This window comes from Mytilus trossulus, chromosome 5 (assembly GCF_036588685.1).
Source record: "Mytilus trossulus isolate FHL-02 chromosome 5, PNRI_Mtr1.1.1.hap1, whole genome shotgun sequence".
NCBI lineage: Eukaryota > Metazoa > Mollusca > Bivalvia > Mytilida > Mytilidae > Mytilus > Mytilus trossulus.
The window spans coordinates 8256822-8281253 of record NC_086377.1 but is presented as its reverse complement, the minus strand read 5'-3'; the positions used below and the strand labels follow the sequence as shown (position 1 = coordinate 8281253).

The window sequence follows — 24432 nt, the reverse complement described above, 5'->3', positions numbered from 1 at the left end:
AAGCAACAGGCGTATCATGCGCTAAAGCGCAGCCCTTTATTGTGGTTTGATCTACATGTATTTCCAAATGTTTCTCAGATGCTACAGTATAAACTAGTCTACATGTACATGCACGACATGTATAGGATCACTATTTTTGGCATATTATTGGATATTCATAAGTTAGTTTTCATGGTTTGGATATTAAGAATGTTAAGTCTATTTCACAGACAGTATAAATCACTAAATTTTGGGTATGGAATGTCAGTTTCACTTTGTAGGGTGTACATCATCTGTCTGGCATGGTTAATTTGACTGCAACTTAATTTTCAAAGGTTAATGAAAATTGAATGTTGGTGTGATACTTGCACATGCAGTAAAACCTTCATACATGAAGGTAGAGCATAAATGACATTTCAGCAGTTGTACAGTCACTCTTGTTGACATCTGACACCAGTGATCATGTCTACCATATTGATTATACACATGTACATGATGTAGCTGATTTTTGATAACAAAAGTCTGACAACTATTAACAATTGTTATAATTCATTTGATAATACAAGGTATTGTAGTCTTGTATAACATATAAAAAAGAAGATGTGGTATGATTGCCAATGAGACAACTATCCACAAAAGACCAGAATGACACAAACATTAAACATTATAGGTAACTGTACGGCCTTCAACATTGGTCAAAGCCCATACTTCATAGTCAGCTATAAAAGGCCCAGATAAGAGAATGTAAAACAATTCAAACAAAAAACTAACTGCCTTATTTATGTAAAAAAATGAACGAAAAACAAATATATACAACACATAAACAAACGACAACCACTTAATTACAGGCTCCTGACTTGGGACAGGCACATACTTAAATTATGTGATGGGGTTAAACATGTTAGCGGGATTTTAACGCTCCCCTAACCTGGGACAGTGGTATAACATATATACTGTATGATAACCAGAATAAGGAGATGTGGTATGAATTTCAATAAGACAACCAAAGGTAACTGTACATCCTTCAACAATGAGCAAAATCAGTTCCGCATAAGTGTGATAATGAAAAACCTATAACAGGCCTAGTCATATTGCATGTATTGGATGATGTAACACGATGTAAATAAGTTTAGATGAGAAACCCAAGTTTAATTTTTATACCATGTAAACTATATAAAAGCAACATTGACACGTCAGTGATGACAAATATTTTGTGGTTAACCAAAGACTTGTACTTAAACAGCTGATCATCTGCCCTTATTTATGTTTTTTCTACAAATCCATTATATCTGCTTTTGAATAAATACCTTCTAAATATATATCCCAAGATGTTAAGGAACATTTTCTCATTGTTTTCTATAAACACAATAAGCATTACACAGTCATACATGTATAACACACTAAACCATTATAGGTCAAAGTACGGACTCAGGCGCGGATCCAGAAAGGGTGGGGGGGGGGGGAGGTTCGGGGGTGTCGAAAAGGCGAGACTAAGCGATCCTACTTTCCGTCGTCAGCGGCGGCGGCGTCCACAAATATTCACGCTGTACGTGATTAAAGTTTTTGAAATTTTAATAACTTTCTTAAACTATACTGGGATTACTTCCAAACGTGGACAGAAGCTTGTTTATGATTAAAAAATAGTATCCAGAAGTAAATTTTGTAAAAATAAAATTCCATTTTTTCCGTATTTTACTTATAAAAAGGACTTAGTTTTTCTACGTTGAAACATTACAAAAACTCTGTGGTTCAAGTTTTTAAAATTTTAATAACTTTCTTAAACTATCCTGGGTTTGTACCAGGTTCAGGGGTGTCGAAAAGGCGAGACTAAGCAATCCTACTTTCCGTCGTCAGCGGCGGCGGCGGCGGCGGCGTCCAAAAATATTCACTCTGTGGTTAAAGTTTTTGAAATTTTAATAACTTTCTTAAACTATACTGGGATTACTTCCAAACGTGGACAGAAGCTTGTTTATGATTATAAAATAGTATCCAGAAGTAAATTTTGTAAAAATAAAATTCCATTTTTTCCGTATTTTACTTATAAAAGGACTTAGTTTTTCTACGTTGTTTACCTCAATCTTGAATGCTGACGTGCTATTTACATGTATCATGTGTATCAATTTCATAAACTCTGTGGTTCAAGTTTTTAAAATTTTAATAACTTTCTTAAACTATCCTGGGTTTGTACCAAACTTGGACAGAAGCTTGTTTATGATCAAAAGATAGTATACAGAAGTAAATTTTGTAAAAAACTAAATCCATTTTTTCGTATTTTACATTTAAATGGACTTAGATTTTCTGCCAGGAATCAACACATCGATCTGTGGTTACATTTAAAAAAAAATAATAACTTTCTTATGCTACTTTTTATTTGTACCAAACTTAGACAGAAGCTTGTTTATGATCATAAGCTAGTATTTAATAGGAAATTTTGTACCTGTCATGCCTGTGTATCTGTATTTTACTTATAAATGGACTTAATTTTTCTTCCAGTTCTCATTTCACACAGTCTGCAGTTAAAGTTTTTAAACATTTATTTGATTCATAAACTATCCTAGATTCTTACTAAACTTGGACAGAAGCCTCTTGCAATGAAAAGATAGTATCGAGAGGAATATTTTTTATTGACGCGGAACCCTTACAAATTTTCTTTGGACGATCAAAGCATTTGAATGGGTACATGTAATTGGAACCCCCCTTTGACCTGGGTTAGAAACACCGCCTTTTTAAAATGGCTGGATCCTCCCCTGGGCCTTCAACATGGAGCATCGGCTCACACCGAACAAAAAATATAAAGAGACCCAAAATATTGTCTGTACATCTAGTAACATTGTTATTTTTCGTTACTGATTGAATAATATGTCATTTTGTACAAGCATTTATAGGATTAAATAATTTGAAATGGGAAAATATTTTGGATAAACGTTAGTACATCTGATCAACTGAAACCACATAAGAAAATCCGATGTCAGTCTTTAGAATTTAATAAGAGCGGAGTTTAAAGAATACATCAAGTTCTAAACCGTGATGTGAAAAAAAATAAAAGAAGATTTGATTTCCCTGTCTGAAACAATGCGAGTTTTCTTGTTTTGAACATTTGAACTTTCACTGGTGCTAGTTATTTTGTCGGGTCTTGTACAGTACGTCCATCTACTAGTATTTACATATGTATGGTAAATTGCTTGCGAAAAATCCGGTGAAAATATGAATTTTTCTCGCGAGTGATAATATTTTTTTACCTCAATCTTGAATGCTGACGAGCTATTTACATGTATCATGTGTATCAATTACAATTGAAATACAAAGTCGAGTTAATATTGAACTATTCAAAAATAAAATACGATAAGATCAAATAGATTAAATTCAGATAGATTTAAGATTTGCTTTCCATAGCTGCAAAAGATGTGTTAAATGTCTGGTTATGTTTTTTTTACATGTATAGAAATCAAAATGGTTAATACGGCAATAATTATGATTTTACAAGACAAAAATGTAGCCCCAAATAAAAGCTCAGAATAAGTGTGTGAAATAAGCCCTCAAGAAAATAAAAAAGCAGTTGTATATGGGGATAAGTTTGACAAGTGTGTATATTAGGAGTTCCCCGCTAGGTTTAGAGTATATACTGTATATTGAGCGTTATTAGGAAAGTAATGTGATTCGTAAAATACGGGTATTGAAAACAACCGTGTATGCATGAATGATTTTACACCTAACTAAGTTAATGAACAATAATTAAATTGTTATTTAGATAATACTAAAAATTGTCAAATCAGTTATAAAGATACATTTGGTTACAAATATATTGGGGAATGTTTTTCGATTTTTCTGTTAGTAGTTATCTTTTATTTAGTGAAATTGCAAGTATCTAGTGCTGGTTCCGATTTTATTTGTTCGAAGAGATAAAGACGATGACGTGTTAATAAAATATATAAATTCTGTACATTCACTAAATAACCGACGAATGCAAAAATGTGTTCAGCGGCAAATATTACAAAATATTTTTTTTTTTAAATCAATATCTGTCTAAAATTAATGTAATAAATGGGAGTGATAGTTGTTTCTCTTTGTCACAACAGTAAAATTGTTTTACAAATAATTGAACCTATATCCCCGACTGTTAGACATTTTGTATCCGTGACTTTTAAGTGTACATAAAGGACAATGTTTGGAAGTTGCTACGCTTATAAATTAGCTATGCCTATACATAATAAATATAATCTATTTTTCGATATTAAATATTATTTTTTAATATTAATAAATCAAATATCTAATATTAAAAAATGATTTTTTAATATTAGAAAATAAAACCTTTTTATTAATTTATTAATTTTTTAATATTAACAAAATATTTATTAATATTAAATATTCGATTTATTTATATTAAAAAATAATATTTAATATTAATAAATGATTTATTAATATTTATCAATAGGGAATAAATTCCAAAACGGCTTGTCATATATGAAATGGTTGTAGCTATCATATTATAACTGTTACAACTTTTTTCTGCGTTTAAACAGTTTATTCGTGACTGTTTCAACGTTTTCCGTGTTGGGACAGTAATTAAATAACTGTTACAACTTTCTAATGGTTGCATCAGTTTTATTACGACTGTGACAACCATTTAGGCGTTTAATCAGTTTATTTATGACTGTTGCAACGTTTTTCGAGTTGGGACAGTTGTAAATCAACTGTTACAACTTTGAAATAGTTGTATCAGTCCTTTAATGACCGTGACAGTTATTTCTTGCGTTGTTACAGTCGATTTATGTTGTAGACAAACATTTTTAAAGTTGGGACAGTTACAAAAAAACTGCAGCAGTGAAATTTAACAACTGTTACAACTTTAACAAACATTATCAGTCTTAGAACGACTGTTACTGGTATGGACAGACGTTTTTTCGTCCAGTAGTGACATGTTTCCCTGACAGATGTTTGTTATTTTGACATTTGTTTGTTCCTTCCTAGTGAACACACAAGACTGATGTTGAAGTCAGAAGCCCTACAAGCTTATATTCTGGAGTTTTGCTAGTGTATTTGAAACATGTGTTAGGCTTTAAACTCTATACATGACTTTGATAATGATAAAACTACTCCTGACAGAAACAACATTTTAGTTACCTTTTTGAAAGGTTATTTTATTCGTAGCTATAATCATATATTATATCAAGAAAAAATATGTACATATAAAATAAGAACATTGGGTTTTTTAGTCCTGTTAGTTAAGAAGGAAATACATTTCTATTTTTATTTATTTGTCTGGCAAATGCTTGTTACTGTTCTTTGATATAACCCATCAATCTAAAAACATGAGTACCATGGACAAATATTATCAAATATTATCATTGTAATGAATCATATCAGTAACAAAATATGTACATACAAAATGAAAACATAAGGTTCTCCAGTTTAGAAGAAAACACATTTCTACTTCTATTTCTTTGTCTGACAAATGCTTGTTACAGACTGTCTCTTAACTGGTTTCGACATAATCCATTAATCTGAAAACATGAATACCATGGACAATTATAATTATTACAATGTATGCACCATAATTACATTATATCATTCCAAAATAATCGTAATAGTATAAATTTGTTGTTATTTGTACTCTATGCGATTTGATTGCAATTGGTTTATTCTTCATGAAACTAAACAGTGTGTGCATGTTTTGCTAAATTATTGTGAGTCTTTTAGTCCTGACATGGTTGGTTGAAGCTATTTAATGACTTATTGGTTTATATACTAACTAAATCAGGAGTGACTGTTGTTCATGTTGGTTCCGTTGCTTGCTCCTGGATTTGGTCATGATTTGACTAGATGAATAGTAAGTTTTGACGTTGACATTCGGTTTTTATTGTACAAAAGGCGTACAAGTCAAAGCTTCCGATGTGTTGAATATCGTACTCTATTGTTCAAGTTGTATTTAAGATACCTTTTAACAGTACATGTAAGTTCTGTATAATATTGATTTCTATAGCTTATATTTATACTTTATACGTTGAAATGTTCTTTGTTCGGTGAGTATATATCAAGTATAATAACTAACCAATTCTTTTAAATGGAAACAAGTTATGTCAGGACAGCCATTAAAACTAACTAAACAATTAGACAAGTGTCCTTCTAAAGAATATATTTGTTAACATAAAGTATGTCATCCGTCTTCTATCGTGTCTCTATGAAACGCAAGTGAAAAGATTTTTCTGCAGCAAAAATAACATAGAATATGTTGTTTGATTTTTAAACGAGACAATTCTCCAAGAGAAACCGAATGACAAAAAAATCATATGTCACATAACCTTCTTTAACAACGAGCCCCGAATGACAAATGTAAAACAATTCAAAAGAGAGACTAACGGCCTAATTTTTGTTCAAAACGAAAAAACAAATATGTGAATTACAGGCTGTTCACTTGTGATAGGCACATACTCATAATAACATTAAGTAATACCTATCATATGCTAAATGGAAGAATAAAACAATAATACGCATGTCATATTTAATTTAATTGATAAACTAAATAAATACTTTAATCTCTACGTCGTTGTATGACGAATTCATACTATGAACTTAAAGTCATCGAAGAGCAATATGGATTGTATGTTTTATCTGCAGTACTTACCCGCCACATGAACATCTACAATGAGAAAAAAAAAAACTTAATTATATAAAACATGTCGCTCGGACATCCTTATTGAACTTTGCGTTAATTGGTTCAACAGTTAAAATAAATGTATAATTATTTAATGATGAAACATAAGATAATCTATTGGATTTAAAGCTTAAGATATGAACGTTCTAATATAAGTCACAATACATAAATATTGGAGAAAATTATTGAATATGTGTAATCATCACTATCTGATGTTATTCTTAAAAAAACAGAATTCAAAATATCGCCTGGCTTCTTATAACATTTATATAATAATGCTTTTTTTTGGAACTGGCTTATATTTTCCCATTCTTTAAATTCCACACACACAATTCGCTATATGATGTCTATTCATTCTTTTTGTTTGGTAAACTTATCACTATATACTTATCTGTTACATAACACTTACGGATAACTGAAAAATATAAAAAAAAGTTTGAAATCTAAGGAAAAACTTTGCAAAATCCAGATACACATAAAACATCTTCTCAAAACATCAGTTATCAATTTGCTATTTTTTAAATATTGCTTTAAATTGCTTGTTTGTTGCTTAGATGAAACTGTGTGAATATTGTCGCTACTTAAACGATGCTTAAATATAAAACAAAATGACAAACCAAGTTGTTAATATGACTATCTCCCCCAAAAAGGAAATGACTGTTCAAACCGTGTATCGCTCTTGTACTCTGTACTTGTTTTGGCTTTCAAACTTTTTTCATCTGAGCATAGTTTTTGTGAGGACGTAACGCACGTCTGACGTATACATTTATTTCTAACCTGGTACCCTTTGATGGCTTTTATTCGTTTGTTTCTCTGTCCTATTTTTCTTCGATTTATTTATTGTAGCCCTGTCGTGTAATGTTGTCATTTTAATTTTATTATTAACATTGCCATTAAAACGGGAGGTTTGACATGCCACAAAAAACAGGTTTAACCCACCATTATTTCATAGAATGCCTTTTACAAAGTCGGGAAAATGGCCATTGTTACTGTATAGTTCGTTTCTGTGTGTGTTACATTTTGGTGTTGAGTTTCTGTTGTAACGTAGTTTTCTTATATTTGATACGTTTCACTCAGCTTTAGTTTATAACCCAGATTTGTATTTTCCTGTCTCTGTCGATTTATTAATTTCGAACAGCAGTATACTCTTGTTGCCTTTATTTGAGACAAAACAAATCATAATAGCATCAACTCTGTATGTGTTTTCTTTATATGATGCTTATGGTATTCATAGCAATCATAGTACTGTAGCTAAAAATCTGAACTAATTATGTCTGACTTGTTCCGCTTCGTCAAGTGCACGTTACTTTTATCCAAAAGAGCGCTTCTGGCGTTTTGAATTTTTTATAGTGTTTTACTTTTTTTGTTAGACAGAATAATTATGGAAATGCAAAACATATAGAATTGCCGACATTCTTTTCAACATATGTTTACAAAACACTGGCTGTACACATAAACAAGCACATGGCTCAAATTTTAAAAACTCAGTCTTGCATATCTTATCATGTCTAATCACTTAACAAACAGTAAACTCACATAAATACTGAACTTCGAGTAAAATTCAAAACGGAAGTAATCTAATCAATTTATTCTCATATTTGAAAAGCTGAGAGCTGTTATTTAAGAACACAAATGCTGTGATATTACTTTTAATCTTTATAAAAGGGTTTTTTAAAAAAACAAAACACAGACAATGGTTATCTACTAACAAATGTCCATTCTCAATTTTATTTAAAACACTTCTAAACTTCATAAAATGGTACTAGTATGTGTATTGTTTAACTTTACTACTCTGCTAACGCCATTGTATAACTATCGTTATATTATAAATTGCATATATAATTGTTTTCAATACTTATCTGTTTGCTACTTGACACTTACCGGCTGAAAAAAATCAAATACATAATCATTGAATACAGCATAATATTGAATTATAATTCAAAAACGAATAAAGTTGACCTTGAGTTGATTTAACCATTTTTATTTATGTTGATAAGTCAAAACAGTTTTCCAAATAAATTTGTTTTTAAACTTTTTTTTATTTCACCATCTCTGCTTTTAGTGTTTCTCATGCAGTACAATCCATGAAAGTGGGCTGAAAAATGTCTGATTTATTCCGCTTCGCTATAAAACATGACTCAAAATATTGATTTTGTTTTTTTGTATACTGCTGTTTGTCATGGCATTGTCTCCTTGTAGACGAACCTGTCTGAGATACAACATTAAGTTGATATGATTTTTTATTAATCTAATAGTCTACTTCTACCATTTTAACAAAACTTTATATTATAAATTACTACTGTCCATACCTATGTGTTTGCCTAACTTGAAACTAACTTGAGGGACAACTTATAGAAATATAACCACAGAAAACAGCATACAATTTAGCAGTGAGAGATAACAACGACAATATAAGAATACCATAGGTAGTTGTGATAGTAGATTATTTTGAAGTCAGATTATTGAATTAGTTTATAAATCAAGCATGGCAAACATTGGAATGTGATAAACAGTATGTGTATGCATTAAACGTGTCGCTTTATAAAGTTAGAAATCATTTGAGAACTAAGGTTGCACCACACAAAAGTTAAGTTGAACTGAGGTTGAGTAAACTTGTTTCACTTATGCTTTTTATGGTCTAATATTTCAACTGTTCCGGTTATCATATGTCATGGCTTCAAACATTTCTGGTTATACCATTTTAACGATACTCTAAATCTTCCGACTCTTTTGTAGTCGTAACGCACGTCTGTGTGACATAATTTAAAGGGTATGTGTATTGTATTGCCTAGCTATTTTAATAACAACATTACATCAAGCAACTTCTATTATGAATTGCATGATTTTTGTTTTTATACACCAAGATTTTCGAAATACAAATGTACACTTTGGTGTTTTCATCCTTAAACAAGTTGACGTAGGTTAATTATAATCAAAGATAAATAAGTACAAATCGACAATTGTGAATTAAAATAACATACTAGTATATGAAGTTGCAAAATAAAACACAAGATGCAAGATTTACTGTATAACATAATGTTTTAAATAATGTAGCAAAAATGTTGCTACATCAAAATGCCATATCAATTCTCATATAATAGATAACGTGGCTCCTTAAAATTGGTTGTATCTTTTTAGAACCAAACAGTACCATGAATGTGTATACGTACACTATACACTTATACCATAAACTCAAGGATACAAGAGGGACGAACTTTTTCTTAATATATTTTCCCATTTAATAAAAATAAATATCAGATACAATTTTCAATATCACATGCTCTTTTATTTTTCATTTTGTTTAAACTTATCACAACATACTTATATGGTTGGTACTTACAAGCCCCTGAAAAAAGAATTATAAATTCAATTAAAATCTGATGAATAATTTGAGAGAACAACGAAAGGGGAAATACTCATATAAAAACATCAGATACAACGTTTTACTTGTGCATATTAAGTTCAGCATTTTTTCTTCAAATGTTAATCATATTTAGAAGATACTGTAGTTTCCTAAATGTGAGGGCTATTACAAAAAAGTAAAAAAATATACAAATAAAAAGCAAATAAAATGATAAAAAATATTTCTCCCATAATAATTGTAAATGGCTATTGAAACCTCAGGATTGATTATATATTAGGAAATTATAACAATCATGATAACAAAATACTTATGTATGTTTTTTATTATATGGTATCCAGTTGTTAATTATTTAACAATCATGTTAGAAAAAACCAATACAAACGAGTTCTTACTTTTATCAATTACGTCACTCTGTATTATATTAATTGGCGAGAAAAAAGACTTAGAATTGGATTATTTACGATAAAACGATTCAACACTAACAACAAAGACTATCTGATAAGCAAAGTTTAAATGACTTTCTACGATGAGTGCATTTATGGATTAAGTTTCATAAAAATCAATGCAGGTTTACAAATATTTCAAGTAAAACTAAATTAATTCAAAAAAATCTATAAGAAAAAGACTGAAAATGAAAATATATATTAAAAGCCTGATTTCTGAATCATAAATATCTTCTGCCAAGGGTTCTTTAGAAAATCTTATGAAGGTTTGACAAATTATCGGATATGTAACAAACGTTAACCCTAGACTCTTATCTAACATCCTCAAGAAAAAGTTGTCCTAGTGATAGTTCAACCAGTTTTGTGTATGTTCTCTATTTTCATTTAAAACTGTATTGGCTTTCATCGTCCCTAAAATTACCCTGTCTTTTTGGTTTTTTTTTTTAACTGTTGTTTGTCTCTTTATACTTTTGCCATGGTATTTGTTTAGTTTACATTTTACTAATATTTTTCAATGTCTCTATATGATCATTTCATCAAAAATCTTACATTATAAATTGTCTATGAACATGTACGCTATACTTATCTGTTTTCTACTTAAAACTTTCAAGTGGTTAAAAAAACAAAAATATAATTATAAATTACAGCATGCAATTCTGCAATGAATTAACCAACTTTAATGGAATTAGTTGAATACGTAATAAAAATATAGAAAAAAAAATATTTTGTTAAATGACAGTTTCTTCTATTATACTCCAGATTGACTAATACAAAGGAGACAATTAGTTCTATGACAGGGCTGAGCAGGATACCATGTCTTTGAACGTCACTATCTGGTGAATACTTATCAAGAATCGGTAATTTAAAGGACAATCATATATTTAATTTATATTAAGTAATGATGCCAAATAACTTCAACAGTTTTGGTTATTATATGTCATAAGTTTTACTCATTTTTGATTTTGTATTTTCAATGAAGGTAAATCTAGAAGAGAGGAAATGACATCAGATTACGTTTTGTTTTGTAAACTGTTGTTTATCTCTATGTCTCACTAGGATTTAGCCACGGCGGTGGAAGTTTATTTCCGACTAATGCTGTTGAATCTCTCTTTAATATCTTTCGCCATTTTATTAGACAGAACGAGTCTCACATATATTATATTTATGGTATGTTTATTGTTTAACTTTACTACACTTATAACACTTTATGTAATGTAGATATATAGGCAACAACACAATCCTGATTGTTGTATTTTGTAATCATTTGATTGTATTTTTGTCGTTCTTGGTACAATAACGTTATGCATTTGAATGTCTCATGGTATATTCTGATTCTTTTGTAGACACACCGCACGGCTATCATATATCATATTATAAGCAGGCTTATTGTTAAACTTCACACACTTGTATTACTCTCTTTATATAATGAACTACAGTATATATAATTATATTTTTCTGTTTGTTACTTGACACTTACACGCTGAACAAATATCAGTCAAATTAATTATTATAGTGAACGCAAATCATTCAGGCAAAATCAAAAATCGTCATTTGGTTTTATTAAAAAAGTAATGCAAAACAAATACAATACTTTGAGACTATCGAGTGTTCTGTCAGATAATTCAATAGTAAAGTCATAAGTATGAGTTATATTTTGTTTCTGATCTTGCCTCATAGTTATTTTGATGATTTCACATTTTAAAGCTATGCTCGCGTCTTCCATACATCATTTTAATGGGCTATTTAATGTTCACTAGTACTTAACTAATTGGTAAAAATACCTTTATATAATGACCTACATACACAATAATACGCTATACCTGTCTGTTTTCTACTTGACACTCACTTGTTTTCTCTCATTCGATAAACGACTTTCGAACAGCGGTAATGAGAATATTTCTCACTTAAATGTTATGTTCTTTGTTTAACTTTGCAACTCTACTAATACCGTTATATACAAATTAATTCATTTTGAAGTGCACGTTATACTTATCTGTTTGCTACTTGAAACTTACCAACTGAAATAATCAAATAAATAACCATATAATACAGCATACCATTAACAACGAATTAAGTTATCTTCAATACATTAATTGAATAAATTGTAACGTGATAGGAGAAAACTTATAGATGACAGTTTGTTTTTGTCATATTTTTGAAAAGTATATTCAATAAAATATAATGATGCCAGTTATTGAAAAGTAGCAGTTGTGTAATTTGGCGCTTTGCACATTTATAATTTGTTAAGAAACCAAAAAAAAAATGACGTCAGGTCGATATAATCATATTATTGTTTGTTTTTTTGTATTCATTTGATTGTCTTTTTGTCGTTCTGGGTACTAAATTATAACGTTAAGCGTTTGAATGTCTATTGGTATCTCCCGCCTCTCTTGTAAACATAACGCACGGCTATCATACATCATATTATACGCATGCTCATTGTTTTACTTAACATATTTGTATTACTCTCTTTATATAATGAACTACATTATATATAATTATACATTTCTGTTTGTTACTGGACACTTACACGCTGAACAAAAATCAGTCAAATTAATCATTAAAGTGAACAGCAAATCATTCAGGCAAAAGCAAAAATCGTTATTGGATTTAATTAAAAAAGTAATGCAATAAAAGTACACCATTTCGAGACTATTGAGTGTTCTGTCAGATAATTCAAAAGTAAAGTCATTACTATGAGTTAGATTTTGTTTTCTCATGTTGCCTAATAGTTATGTTGATGATTTTAAATTTTAGAGCTATGCTCACGTCTACCATACATCATTTTAATGGTTTATCTAATGTTCACTAGTACTTAACTAATTGGTACAGATATCATTATAGAATGACCTACATATACCATTATACGCTATACATATCTGTTTTCTACGTGACACCTACTTGTTTTCTCTCATTCGATATACGACTTTCGAACAGCGGTACTGAGAAAATTTCTCTCTTACAATGGTATGTTTATTGTTTAACTTTGCAACTCTTCTAACACCTTTATATACATATTATTACATTTTAAAGTGCATATTATATAAGTGTAAATTACTTATCTGTTTGCTACTTGACACTTACTGCCTGAAACAATCAAATAAATAACCATTACATACAGCATACCATTTAGAAATGAATAAAGTTATCTCCAATATAATTATAGGAATAAATAGTAATGTGATAGGAGAAAATTTGTAGATGATAGTTTGTTTTTGTCATATTTTTGAAAAGTATAGTCAATAAGAGATAATGATGCCAGTTATTGCAATGTAAAAGTTGTGTGATTTGGCGCTTTGTACATTTATAATTTGTTAAGAAACCTAAACAAAAATGGACGTCAGGTCGATATAATTATATTGATGTGTGTTTTCCAAGGACATATACATATAGAAGAACATTTGGAGAATATCGAGCGTTCTGTCAGATAATTCAATAGTAAAGTCATTACTATGAGTTTAATTTGTTTTCTCATTTTTCCTCATAGTGATTGAGATTATTTCAAATTGTAAAGCTACCTAACTAATTTATATAAATATCTGTATACACCAACACAAACAAACAAACCAACATATACAATAATACGCTATACTTATCTGGTTTCTACTTGACACTTACAATCTGAAAATATCAAATAATTAATTATAAAAAATTGATAAATAGACTAACTGTAATTGAACAAGTAATGCAGTAACATGGTGAGTGTGCGGTGCAAACCCTGCAATGTTTACGTGCTGTATAAATAGGAATGTGACAAATGAACAAACATTCGACATGACACTTCTATATTTTTACTTAGTGTTTTGTCCGAGCAACAATTGATTTACCTATCCGATATGGTAACTAGATAGAAAAAACTTTTAACCACAGTTCACATAAACTGGACACATAGTAAACGTCGCAGAATGTCTTTATCAACGAGACAACATTATTCATTAATCTTTTTTCATGAATTTTTAATTTGTAAAACCTGGTATTTATATATGTGCAATTAATCTCACAACACTAGCACATCAGCATGATTGTTTTGTTTGATATGTGTTTCTTTGTATTTCTATAGTATAAACAATGATTGTTTTTTTGTTGTTCTTGTTTCTTTTTATATTTATAAGCGATGTGGTTTCCAGTTTATTATGGATATATAAGTTTGACTGTCACTCTGGTATCTTTCGCCCCGTTTTTGGTGCATGCATTCACTTATGTAGAACATTATGGATTTAACTTTGTGTTATAACTAGCTGAACCTATTAATCGTATTACAGTATCATATGATTCCAATAAATTGACAACACTATGCACGGGTAAGCAAAATAATACACAATGGCTTAAAATGGGACTTGTTTTCGATTACAGTATAATAGACGTTAAGTGTTTATTTTCTCGAAAGATGTTTTAAACCAAATACAATGGGCATTCGAAAATCATAAAAACCAACAACAACATACACCATAGCAAAGAAAAAATAAAAAAAAAGCAAAACAACACGTTTAATTAAAAAACCAAAGAACACTTAGACCTAGCCATCGTCGTGTCACAATCTATTGTAAGCTTATTTTTGGAACAATTTGACGAATTGTGAATTTTTAATATTTGTCTTTTACAATAGACGTAGATCATACTTACTTATCAGTTCTCTCTTCCTTTCTGAAAGATGAAACATATCAATTATATCAGTTACACATTCTAAACAAAAAATACTGATAGATAAGTTGCTGTTTATCTAGAAAACATTTCCGAAGCAATACTAATAGCTTCTATAGATTTAGGTCAGTTTACTTTATTTTACCACCTATTGTTGAATTGTATTGTGAGATAAACATGTACAATCGTTATGGATGAATATTACATTATCATGATAACATTGGCGGCATCAACCTTTCTGCATCTGACAATTAATGTTTCAAAAGTGATAATTGACTCAGCAAATAAAAGGGTCTGAAATTTAATGCCAACGTAAATCTTCTAAATTCACAAATTTGTGCTGCGTTTAGAGCTTTACGTCATCTACTTTATGTCGTTTCAGCGTTTTTAAATGTGTGAAACATACCCAACGAAAAAGGCAAATGTCGAGTAGTTTGTAAAAAATTTCAATGTAAAAATATTCTTTGTCGTTTATGGTGGAGGATTTTGGTTAAGCTGTTCATTTTTTCTCTGGAAATTTAATCCAAACAAAACTGCAATATTGTACAAATGAGTATTGTATTGTTTGACCTTTCGACAAGTGTCCTTACACCATATATGTCTCCCTCTAAGATTGACTACAAAGTAAAATTGGGAATGGAAATACAAATGTGTCAAAAAGACAACAACCCGACAAAAAGGAGAGAACATGTAAGGCAACCTATGGGTCTTAAAGACAATGAGATAATCCTGCGCTAGCGTTAACTGGCCTCTTAACAAAACGTGTGTACTAACTTAGTTTCATTGATGTCAAACCAAACTGCAAAACACATACATTAACTGAAATTAAATTTAAAAAGACTAACTAAGGCTAAGAGGCTCCTGCATTTGGACAGGTGCAAACATCTGTTCAATGTCGACACAACAAACACACAGTTATCCAGACATTGCCAATAACGACATCAGTAGTTTTCCGCATTTCAACGTCATAAATATGTTGAGAGAAAACAAATCCCGGTTACAAACCTAAAACTAAGAGTCCCACACCAATTATAAGAAGTCACAATGGAACAACAGAAACACTGAACTGCAATAAAAACAAAGGGCAATGCAACATACATAGAACCCAACTATTTGAATACAATTTCAATATTCCTGACTTGAAACAGAACATTTTTATAACCATTGATGTGTTGAATATAGTTTTAAGTCTAAACAAACCTCGCGCACTTGACTTAGTTTGAAAGAGTCTTATGTCAGAAAAGGTAACTAAAAAAACCTATGCAAAATGGCAGTGATGCGAATATCAAGAAAGACAGTTACTGACATGCATGCGAGCTCTAGACCACATCTTAACTGATTAAAAATGAATTTCTTTTTGGTCTTTTGTGGATAGTTTTCTCATTGACATCTTCTTTTTTTATATTCTCCATATTATGCAAATCATGCAAATCATGCATAATACCCGTGAATGATTTAGTATCAAACCACCAAATGCGCCCTATGAGTGATTAAATACGAGTACCAAAATATGGCGTCTATTATTATTATCATACATCCATTTACATCACTGCTGACGAAGGCGAAACTATTTTGCTCATTACATTTGTGTAAATTATTAACAAGTTAACAGATATAATGCTGCTCTATATCACTCTTATTGGTTTGTTCGTCGATGTTTCTTATTGATTTCTTAAACAGTCCAAACATCTGTGTGGCGCAAGCCAATTACACATGACACCAGTTGCATTTTTCGAGATAAAAGACCCATGTAGTTTGCACTTCATTGACACTTTGAAATCATACATTTGATACGCTAAATGATATAGATGTACAACTTTGTGTTATGTCCATAAAAACAATTAAAATGAACTTACCCACACTTGAGACATCTGAACAGGTTTTTCCCTTGCTCCTTTGGTATCACATCCTGTTTGTAATCACTATAATGAGCAACACAATTGATTGACTTAAAATTTACTCTATTCTAAGATAATATTAAAATCCAACAAGCTATTACTAACTGATACACACATAAACAGTGCAAAAATATAATAAAAGCATTTGAAATATATACAAGAGTCATAAACCAAATCAGCAAATCTCGAATGAATTGAAATGATAATCTATAAACAAATAAATCAACTTACACCTTGACATAGAAACATTTGTTTTACTAGAAAGATATATTGCTTTACTTCAGAGATGTTTTCTATGGTTCAGTGTAGAACAGAAGCTGTTTACCCACCAAGAGTATCATAGTTCACCATGTGTTGTGAGTGGGGGTTGTCCTTACGTAGTATACGTAATGTTTGACAAGAACTTATAATTAAGTTCGACTTTTATTTAGCTGTAATGGTCGTATTGGTGTATGTCGTTCTTTTAAACAAAATTAGATGACATCAACCAAAACAATATATTCAATTTGAGGTCATATATATTTTATCTTTCCAATCCTTATAGAATTATTTCTGATTGCATACGCTTTTCCCTCTATTTCCCCGTCTTTCCTACAGACACTTACAAACTGAATGAAATGACGAACTATTTTAATTTAACCATTCATCAAACAGCATATGTGTAATCTCGTTTCAACTTGTTGAAGAAATATATACGATTACTCAAATCATTTTGTAATGACTGATAGTTCTCAATTATACCATACTATCGAAACCTCTTGTACTAATTTCATATTCATTTCGGAAATGTGACTGATAAAATCATTCACCCCGTCAACAAAATTCGATTGTGAAAGTGACTACTGAATTCGTTAATTTCTGTATCAGCAGTCGATTGTGAATAGGGTAAATGTGACTGCTGAAATTTTTTACCCCTTCATTGTGAATGTGAATGCTGGCGTGGTTGAACTGTTTATTGACAGTCGATTGCGAATAACTTTGTGAATCAATAATAATTTTTATGGTAAAAAGAGGTGACAATATCACAAATAGTGCGGTGACAGAGTGTAAAAAGTCGTTTAGATCGCGAGTTTAATCTCCCAAATAAAACACGGCTAAAAATTGTCTTAACTTAAAGACAAATATGTCTTTTTTTATTTTTGCCCTTTCGTCAAAATTTCGTACGGTCACATTTTTCTAAAAAGTCGTTTTAATGACTAGTAGTATATTTGAGAGTTTCAACCCCCCTTTTTCAAAATAAAAAAAATGTGTATGTTTGCTTACATTTAATTGAAATAGTTTTTCCTGGAGCTATTTTTATATGTCAAAGTATTCTATTCAGTATTTTATTTTCTTCTAATCTATGAAATTTGCAAATTTTTGACGAGTTAAAATCGAGGTAATTTTAATTGCAAATTCATACACAAACTTTAGTTTCTTCTTCATAGTAGTAATAAACATTAACCCATAATATTTTAAGCATATAATATTTCATAAAACTAGTTAGTGATAACAATTTCGGAACCAAAATATCAAAGAAACCTTACGAAATCAATGAAAAAAGACTGGAGTAAAAAACTTCAATTTCAACATTGAACTCAATCACTTGCCTTCCGTCACATATTGTGTATTAGTCAATAATTTGATCTCAACTGAAATATGAAATTACTACCTTCTTTGCTTTATATACACATGTTTTTAATTAAAGTGCACTGATATATGCCACATACTTTGTTTTTATATGTTTGTAAAATCAAAATAATTAACGGATAGTTTCAGTAAATATTCCGTGATATGTTAAGTTCGTTCCAACTTGCTCCATTATAAGTCTAAAGAAAAGGCAAAAGTCGTTAAAATTTATGCATTGCTTAATATGCCAAAAATTATTTTACTAGTATGGGGAAGTCGATTTTGATTCTGCACTTGAATAAAAGATTGGATGAGGTGAACATCCAGATGTTGCATGCGGAAGCTGTTAATCTAAAGAACTCTGTGCAGGAAGTTTACAGTTGTTCATGTTAGAAAAGTTACACAAGTAAATATATTTGTTCCCCCTTTTAGAGTGAGGAAGCTTCTATCTGTCATTTAATGACGACATAAAATTATCGGACTGTTGTCCCTCAGTTTCGGGTATTTGTACGCGTTCTAGAATGCAGTCGTTCAACTGGAGCGCTTGTATATTTTGCTGCAACAAAACATTTTAGTAAGATCAAAAACAACTGAAGTTTAAATCAGATGAGCGTATCAAGAATGTTTTATTCGTGTCAGATGAGGTTAAAGTTGAGAACAGTTTCCCGTCCATCTTTCAAACTGCAAGCACTCTGTCATTACGGTTGTATTACAAAATATTTGCTAAAAACGAAAAAAACAAAAACAAATCGAAACCCGTAGAAGCAGATATTTCGGATCTCGATACTGCTTTTACTAATTTTAGTTTGGCTATGGAGAACAATTCAATGGTCATTCCTCATGACACCGTTACTTGATAAATATAGATCTTTTCTTCCGGCTGATTCTTATTTTAAATATTCTACTTGTAAAGTGCTGTCTAAACTCATCGATGTCTATAGAAATTCAGTTGTCAAACATCTTCAACAAGTTCAAGGCAACTATAACATAATATTTAATAGCAAAATAACTATTTGAGATGCCATATCAACTGCTAGTCAATTGAAAACTGACCTCAAAATCTCAATGACAACTGTAATAGACATAAATAACGGACATATATTTCATTCCGCTGCAAGTATACTTCAAAAAGACTTGCGAAACTCTACAGAAGAATACCCAGCTTCGGATGAATTGTCTTTTTCATCTTCAATTCGGTCATGGCCTTCGTATTTATTGCAATTTATTTAATGGTTACTCGATGAAACTGCATTCAGCCAAGACTTTTCTCTGGAAAGGGCACTATAAAAATTGCGTAAATGTATACTATGACGTTACGCGCGATGTTAGTACCTTATTGGAAATTCGGTGTAGTTGGCAAGATGCAAGTCCAATTATATAATTTTGTGATATCATATCCATTGCTATTGTACGTATTTTAAAAACTAAAGAATTTCAAAATAAAAACGAAAAAAATAATCACCGAAACTATGTTTTTTGCTGCATGCGACAAGCTTCACCTTTAAAAAAAAGACGATTTTAAGGCTGTCCCGCGTAACATAATTCATTTATTGTAACCACTAAACTATCATTTTCGTCAAAATGTTTTTTCAATTATTAAACAGAATGGTTCCTTCAGTCTTGTATGCACTTTTTATGATGTTATGATGACGTCATTGAAAAACCTGCGTTCCGTATAACAAGAGCAAATCTGTCCCACGGGGAAAAAATTGGGATTCCAGATTTGAGAATCCCAAAACTTTTATCTAAATGATAAAAGTTTAGTATTTGCTTAATTTTATGAATTTAAAGACATATATCCTGAAAAATGATATATAGTAATTTATGAGCGATTTTTCAAAGGCTTACAAAGTTGTCGCACCGCCATTTTTTGGCGTAAAAACGAACTCAACTCAAATGTACGTCAATTGTTTTCTTATCAGTGCTCTTATAATGGTAGTACCCTATCGGTACTTGTAAAGAAAAACTCAAAATAATGTGTTTGCTTTGACCAGAACCTTTCATGTGCAGAACTGTGGCCATGAGTGAAATTGGTAGAAATATTAAAACATGTCTTGTGACGGTTGATCAAAATAAAGATGATGGCGATAACGGTGGATTTTGTATAGAGCTTGTTGCACTGGTACAAAATGTACCCACAGTCCCTTCCTCGAGGTTAGGGGAGTGTTGGCGCGACTTTAAAAAAGTTAAATCCCGCCACATTTTATGTGTTTTACAAGTCACGCGACGGTTATGCAGTGTTTGGTGTTTGTTTCTGTATACTATATTTGTTTGTTTCTTATTTATTTTGTATATTAATCAGGCCGTTATATTTTTCTTTTGTTTTAATTTATTCATTTCAGGAATCGAAGACTATGCCGTATGAATTTAACTAATAGTTGAAGCCCGTACAGGACCTTTATTTGTTAATTTATGTCTCATTTGGTCTTATTTTAAGAGTTGTTTTATTTGCAAGCATATTACATGTTTTTTTTTTATATGGAATACTTTTGAAGTTTGTGGTACGTTGCAAAGGGAAAAATGTAATAGATATTAACCAGAGTAGAAAACACAACAACAGATACTACTATGGAAGCAGTAATAATTGTGAAAAACGAGTAGTCGATAAAAAAAAACTGAAGTATCCGCAAATTCAATTTGAGGTAATATTTGACTGTAGAGTTCTATTGCTTTGGTTTGATACCTCACCCAATATGTTAGTTTAATTTTTTTTTAAAGTACTGTCCTGCATGACACTTAATGTTTACCTGAAACTGAAAACTTTCATAAGGTTAAGGTGCTCTAAACATTTTATAGGTTGAAAACTTGATTTATGAAGTTTTGTTTATAAAACATCGTTTTAGTTTTTTAATAACAAACATTACTAAAGCCAAAACAGTATCATGTGTGTTTAGATAGAGTTTAGAAAAAAAGAAAAAATGTCAAAATTGAAACCCTCCCGAATTTTCACAGATTTTTACATATGACCTTTGACCTCAATTTATAAAAAAATGTGACCATATCAAGTCCTGACGACAGGCATATTATTATAGTACGCGATTTCCTCTTTCCAATGATATATTATATAGATGTGTGTTCGGTGGGGAGATTAGATTAAAATAAAATCTGCTTTCAGTCACCGCATTAAAAGAGCTCATTTCTATAGGAGAAAAGATATGACATACAAAGACTATTTACAAAAAGACAAACTACACTTAACAAAACAGTTATGTTGTTGTAAAACAGTATTTCGTCTTTTGATTAAACGTGCCTCAATAGTCCAGATAATTGTGATGAATGACTTTTATATTTTGGTTATATCGTATAAGTTTAAAGAGGTTCTATATATTTCAACTAGACAAGCAGGGACAATTTAACGAATATTAAATGCAACAACATCTAAACACTATTGAAAATAATTAATGATACTAGTTTGCGTTTGCATATCATTAGATGATTTATTTAGTTACAATCGTGCTCAAGCCAGTTTGTTCTAACGTACGTAGTGGAAAAAAGAGGAGATACATAAGCCATAGAGAAATTCTAGAAGTGTAAAGAGGTTTTAAATATTTCAACCTGAGAAGCAGGCACATTTTAACAGTATATTTACAAAAATTAAATGCAACAAAATCTAAACTGTATTGAACATAATTGATGCTACTAGTATGCGTTTGCATATCATATGATATATTTACTAAAACGCAATTGGCTCGAGCCAGTGTGTTCTAACGTACTTAGTGGAAAAAAGAGGAGAGACATTCTAATTGATTTATCGAAAAAAAAAATTAAACGCTTAACTGGGGTACATTATATATAATAAAAACTTATTCAGAACCGTTAAAACGTCAAATGGCTAGGTTTGCAAGAAGATAATGTGTAATTCACTCAAAGATTTGATAACAAGTTTATATTGCCAAATATGTAACTTTAAAAACTGTATAATATACACAAATATTCCCTACCTCTTGGGTGAAGGCAATTTTCTTTCTTTGTTCAAGATTTGTTGTGTACGCATTTCCCTGATAAAATAAAAACAGAAATTTTTATATTTATTTTATCATAAAATGTTCTGTCAAGTGTCAGGAGTATGACAGTTGTTAACAAATAGTCATTTTCTTTGTATTTCTGGCGTTGGTTTTTGTAGCAGTACAGTGTTAATGTTGTTCTGTTGCTTTCCACTTGTAGTTAATGTGTGTTTCCCTCAGTTTTGTTCGGATTCTTTTCAGTTTAATCGATATATTACTATTGTAAAGCGGTATACTTCTATTGTCTTTATTTATAATATTATAATCTTGCATAAAATGCATGAAATTACAATAAAATATTTATATAACGACAAAAAAAAAGATATATCTGTACTAGTTTGAAAGCAAGTATGTTTGCATTTTTACCTATTGCCATGGTTGGTATTAAATGTACATGTATCAATACTACTTAAAATGTACACTGCCATACATTCCGTATTTATCCCCACATTGTGAATCCATAATATTAAACAATACATGGAACACCGTACATTGACCTATGATGGTTTACTTTTTTTAATATTGTTATTTAGATGGAGAGTTGTCTCATTGCACTCACACCACATCTTCATTTATCTATTTGTAATTACCACATATTTGTATTTTATGAATTGTCTCTCCTGTGTTTGTCATATTAGATCCAGACGTAAGTTGATATTTAAAAAAAAAAAAAAAAAAAATATTTTGCAAAAAAAAGTGTCTCTGTGAGATACTATGGTTATATTAAAACATGTACTACGACTACTAAATGCTCAGTTATTTTTAGCAGAATTACCTGATTATGTAGTTACCAAACAGCTGTTTAACGTCGTTATCTGTTGCGGACTTAGCAGTATACTTTATGTGAGGAAATTCTAGTATAGGCTTTACCGTCAGCTTTGCGATGTCGTCTGTAAGCTTCTTTAAAGACTGCAACAATTTTCCATCGTTTCGGGTCTTGTTCAGTTCATGTATTTTCTTGTCTAAGTCGCGTCCTGCCTTTAAATCCATTTGAGTATCTTGCAATAGCTTTGTTAATTTGTTCCTTTCCTTCCTGGATTGATCCTTGACCGATGCAATCTTCTCTGAGATACATTTATCAACCATAGTCTTTATCTTTGTACCTTCTTCTGTAATTGCTTTGACTATTCCTTCCACCTTCAAATCAAATGCCTTCAGACCTTCTTCTAGCTGCTTCATGGTTTGGGTTGCCTCATATACCTTACTGTGCAAGTCTGTTGTATTCGTCTTCTTCAGCTGTGATATGCTGTCGAGAAGTTTGGAAAAAGCATGCCCTAAATGACTGCCTGTCACACAACTGCTACATACCGCTACGTTACAAGTATTACATACAAAACTTACGTCTTCATTGTGGTTTTTACATTTTGATTTAACTTCCGGTATAACATCAGAGGAAGACTGAAACTGGTGGTTCTTCGTCACTCTCTGCCGTTTATGAAAGCCTTTACAATTGTCACAAAAGTACTGTTCACACTCTAAACAGTAATGAGATCCAGAGGCACTAACACAAATCTCACAAGTTTCAGAAGCTGCCTGTGCCATGTTGTCAATGATTGATTATAAGGTACTTTCCATATGTACGGCAAATAACCAATGACAATAATATTATACACTATACACAATTGACGGCTATTTATGTATGACGCGTCTTTTAAATAAAAACTTGTAAAACAATTATGATTTTGTATACAAAACTATTGTGTGGTTGAACAGCTTTCCGATTAGGTTGAGTACTTACTCATGTTACTTACATTTAGTTTTTACTAGGCGTGTTATACAAATATCATTATGTACATTACAATTAAAATAAAGAATATAATCTTACTGTAAGTGCACAAATTTT

General features: G+C 30.7%; 1 protein-coding gene across 1 annotated transcript; it reads right to left on the bottom strand.

Annotated features, from left to right (window-relative positions):
• Positions 1 to 5452: 5452 nt before the first annotated feature.
• LOC134717558 (E3 ubiquitin-protein ligase TRIM71-like) lies at positions 5453 to 24131 on the bottom strand. Its single transcript, XM_063580048.1, has 12 exons — positions 23365 to 24131; positions 22527 to 22583; positions 16936 to 17001; positions 15062 to 15082; positions 14057 to 14059; positions 13523 to 13525; positions 12454 to 12456; positions 9972 to 9977; positions 8513 to 8515; positions 7041 to 7046; positions 6602 to 6616; positions 5453 to 5480 (listed from the first exon to the last, which is right to left on the bottom strand). The coding sequence occupies exons 1-12, from the start codon at positions 24129 to 24131 to the stop codon at positions 5453 to 5455; spliced, it is 978 nt and encodes a 325-aa protein (XP_063436118.1).
• Positions 24132 to 24432: the final 301 nt, after the last annotated feature.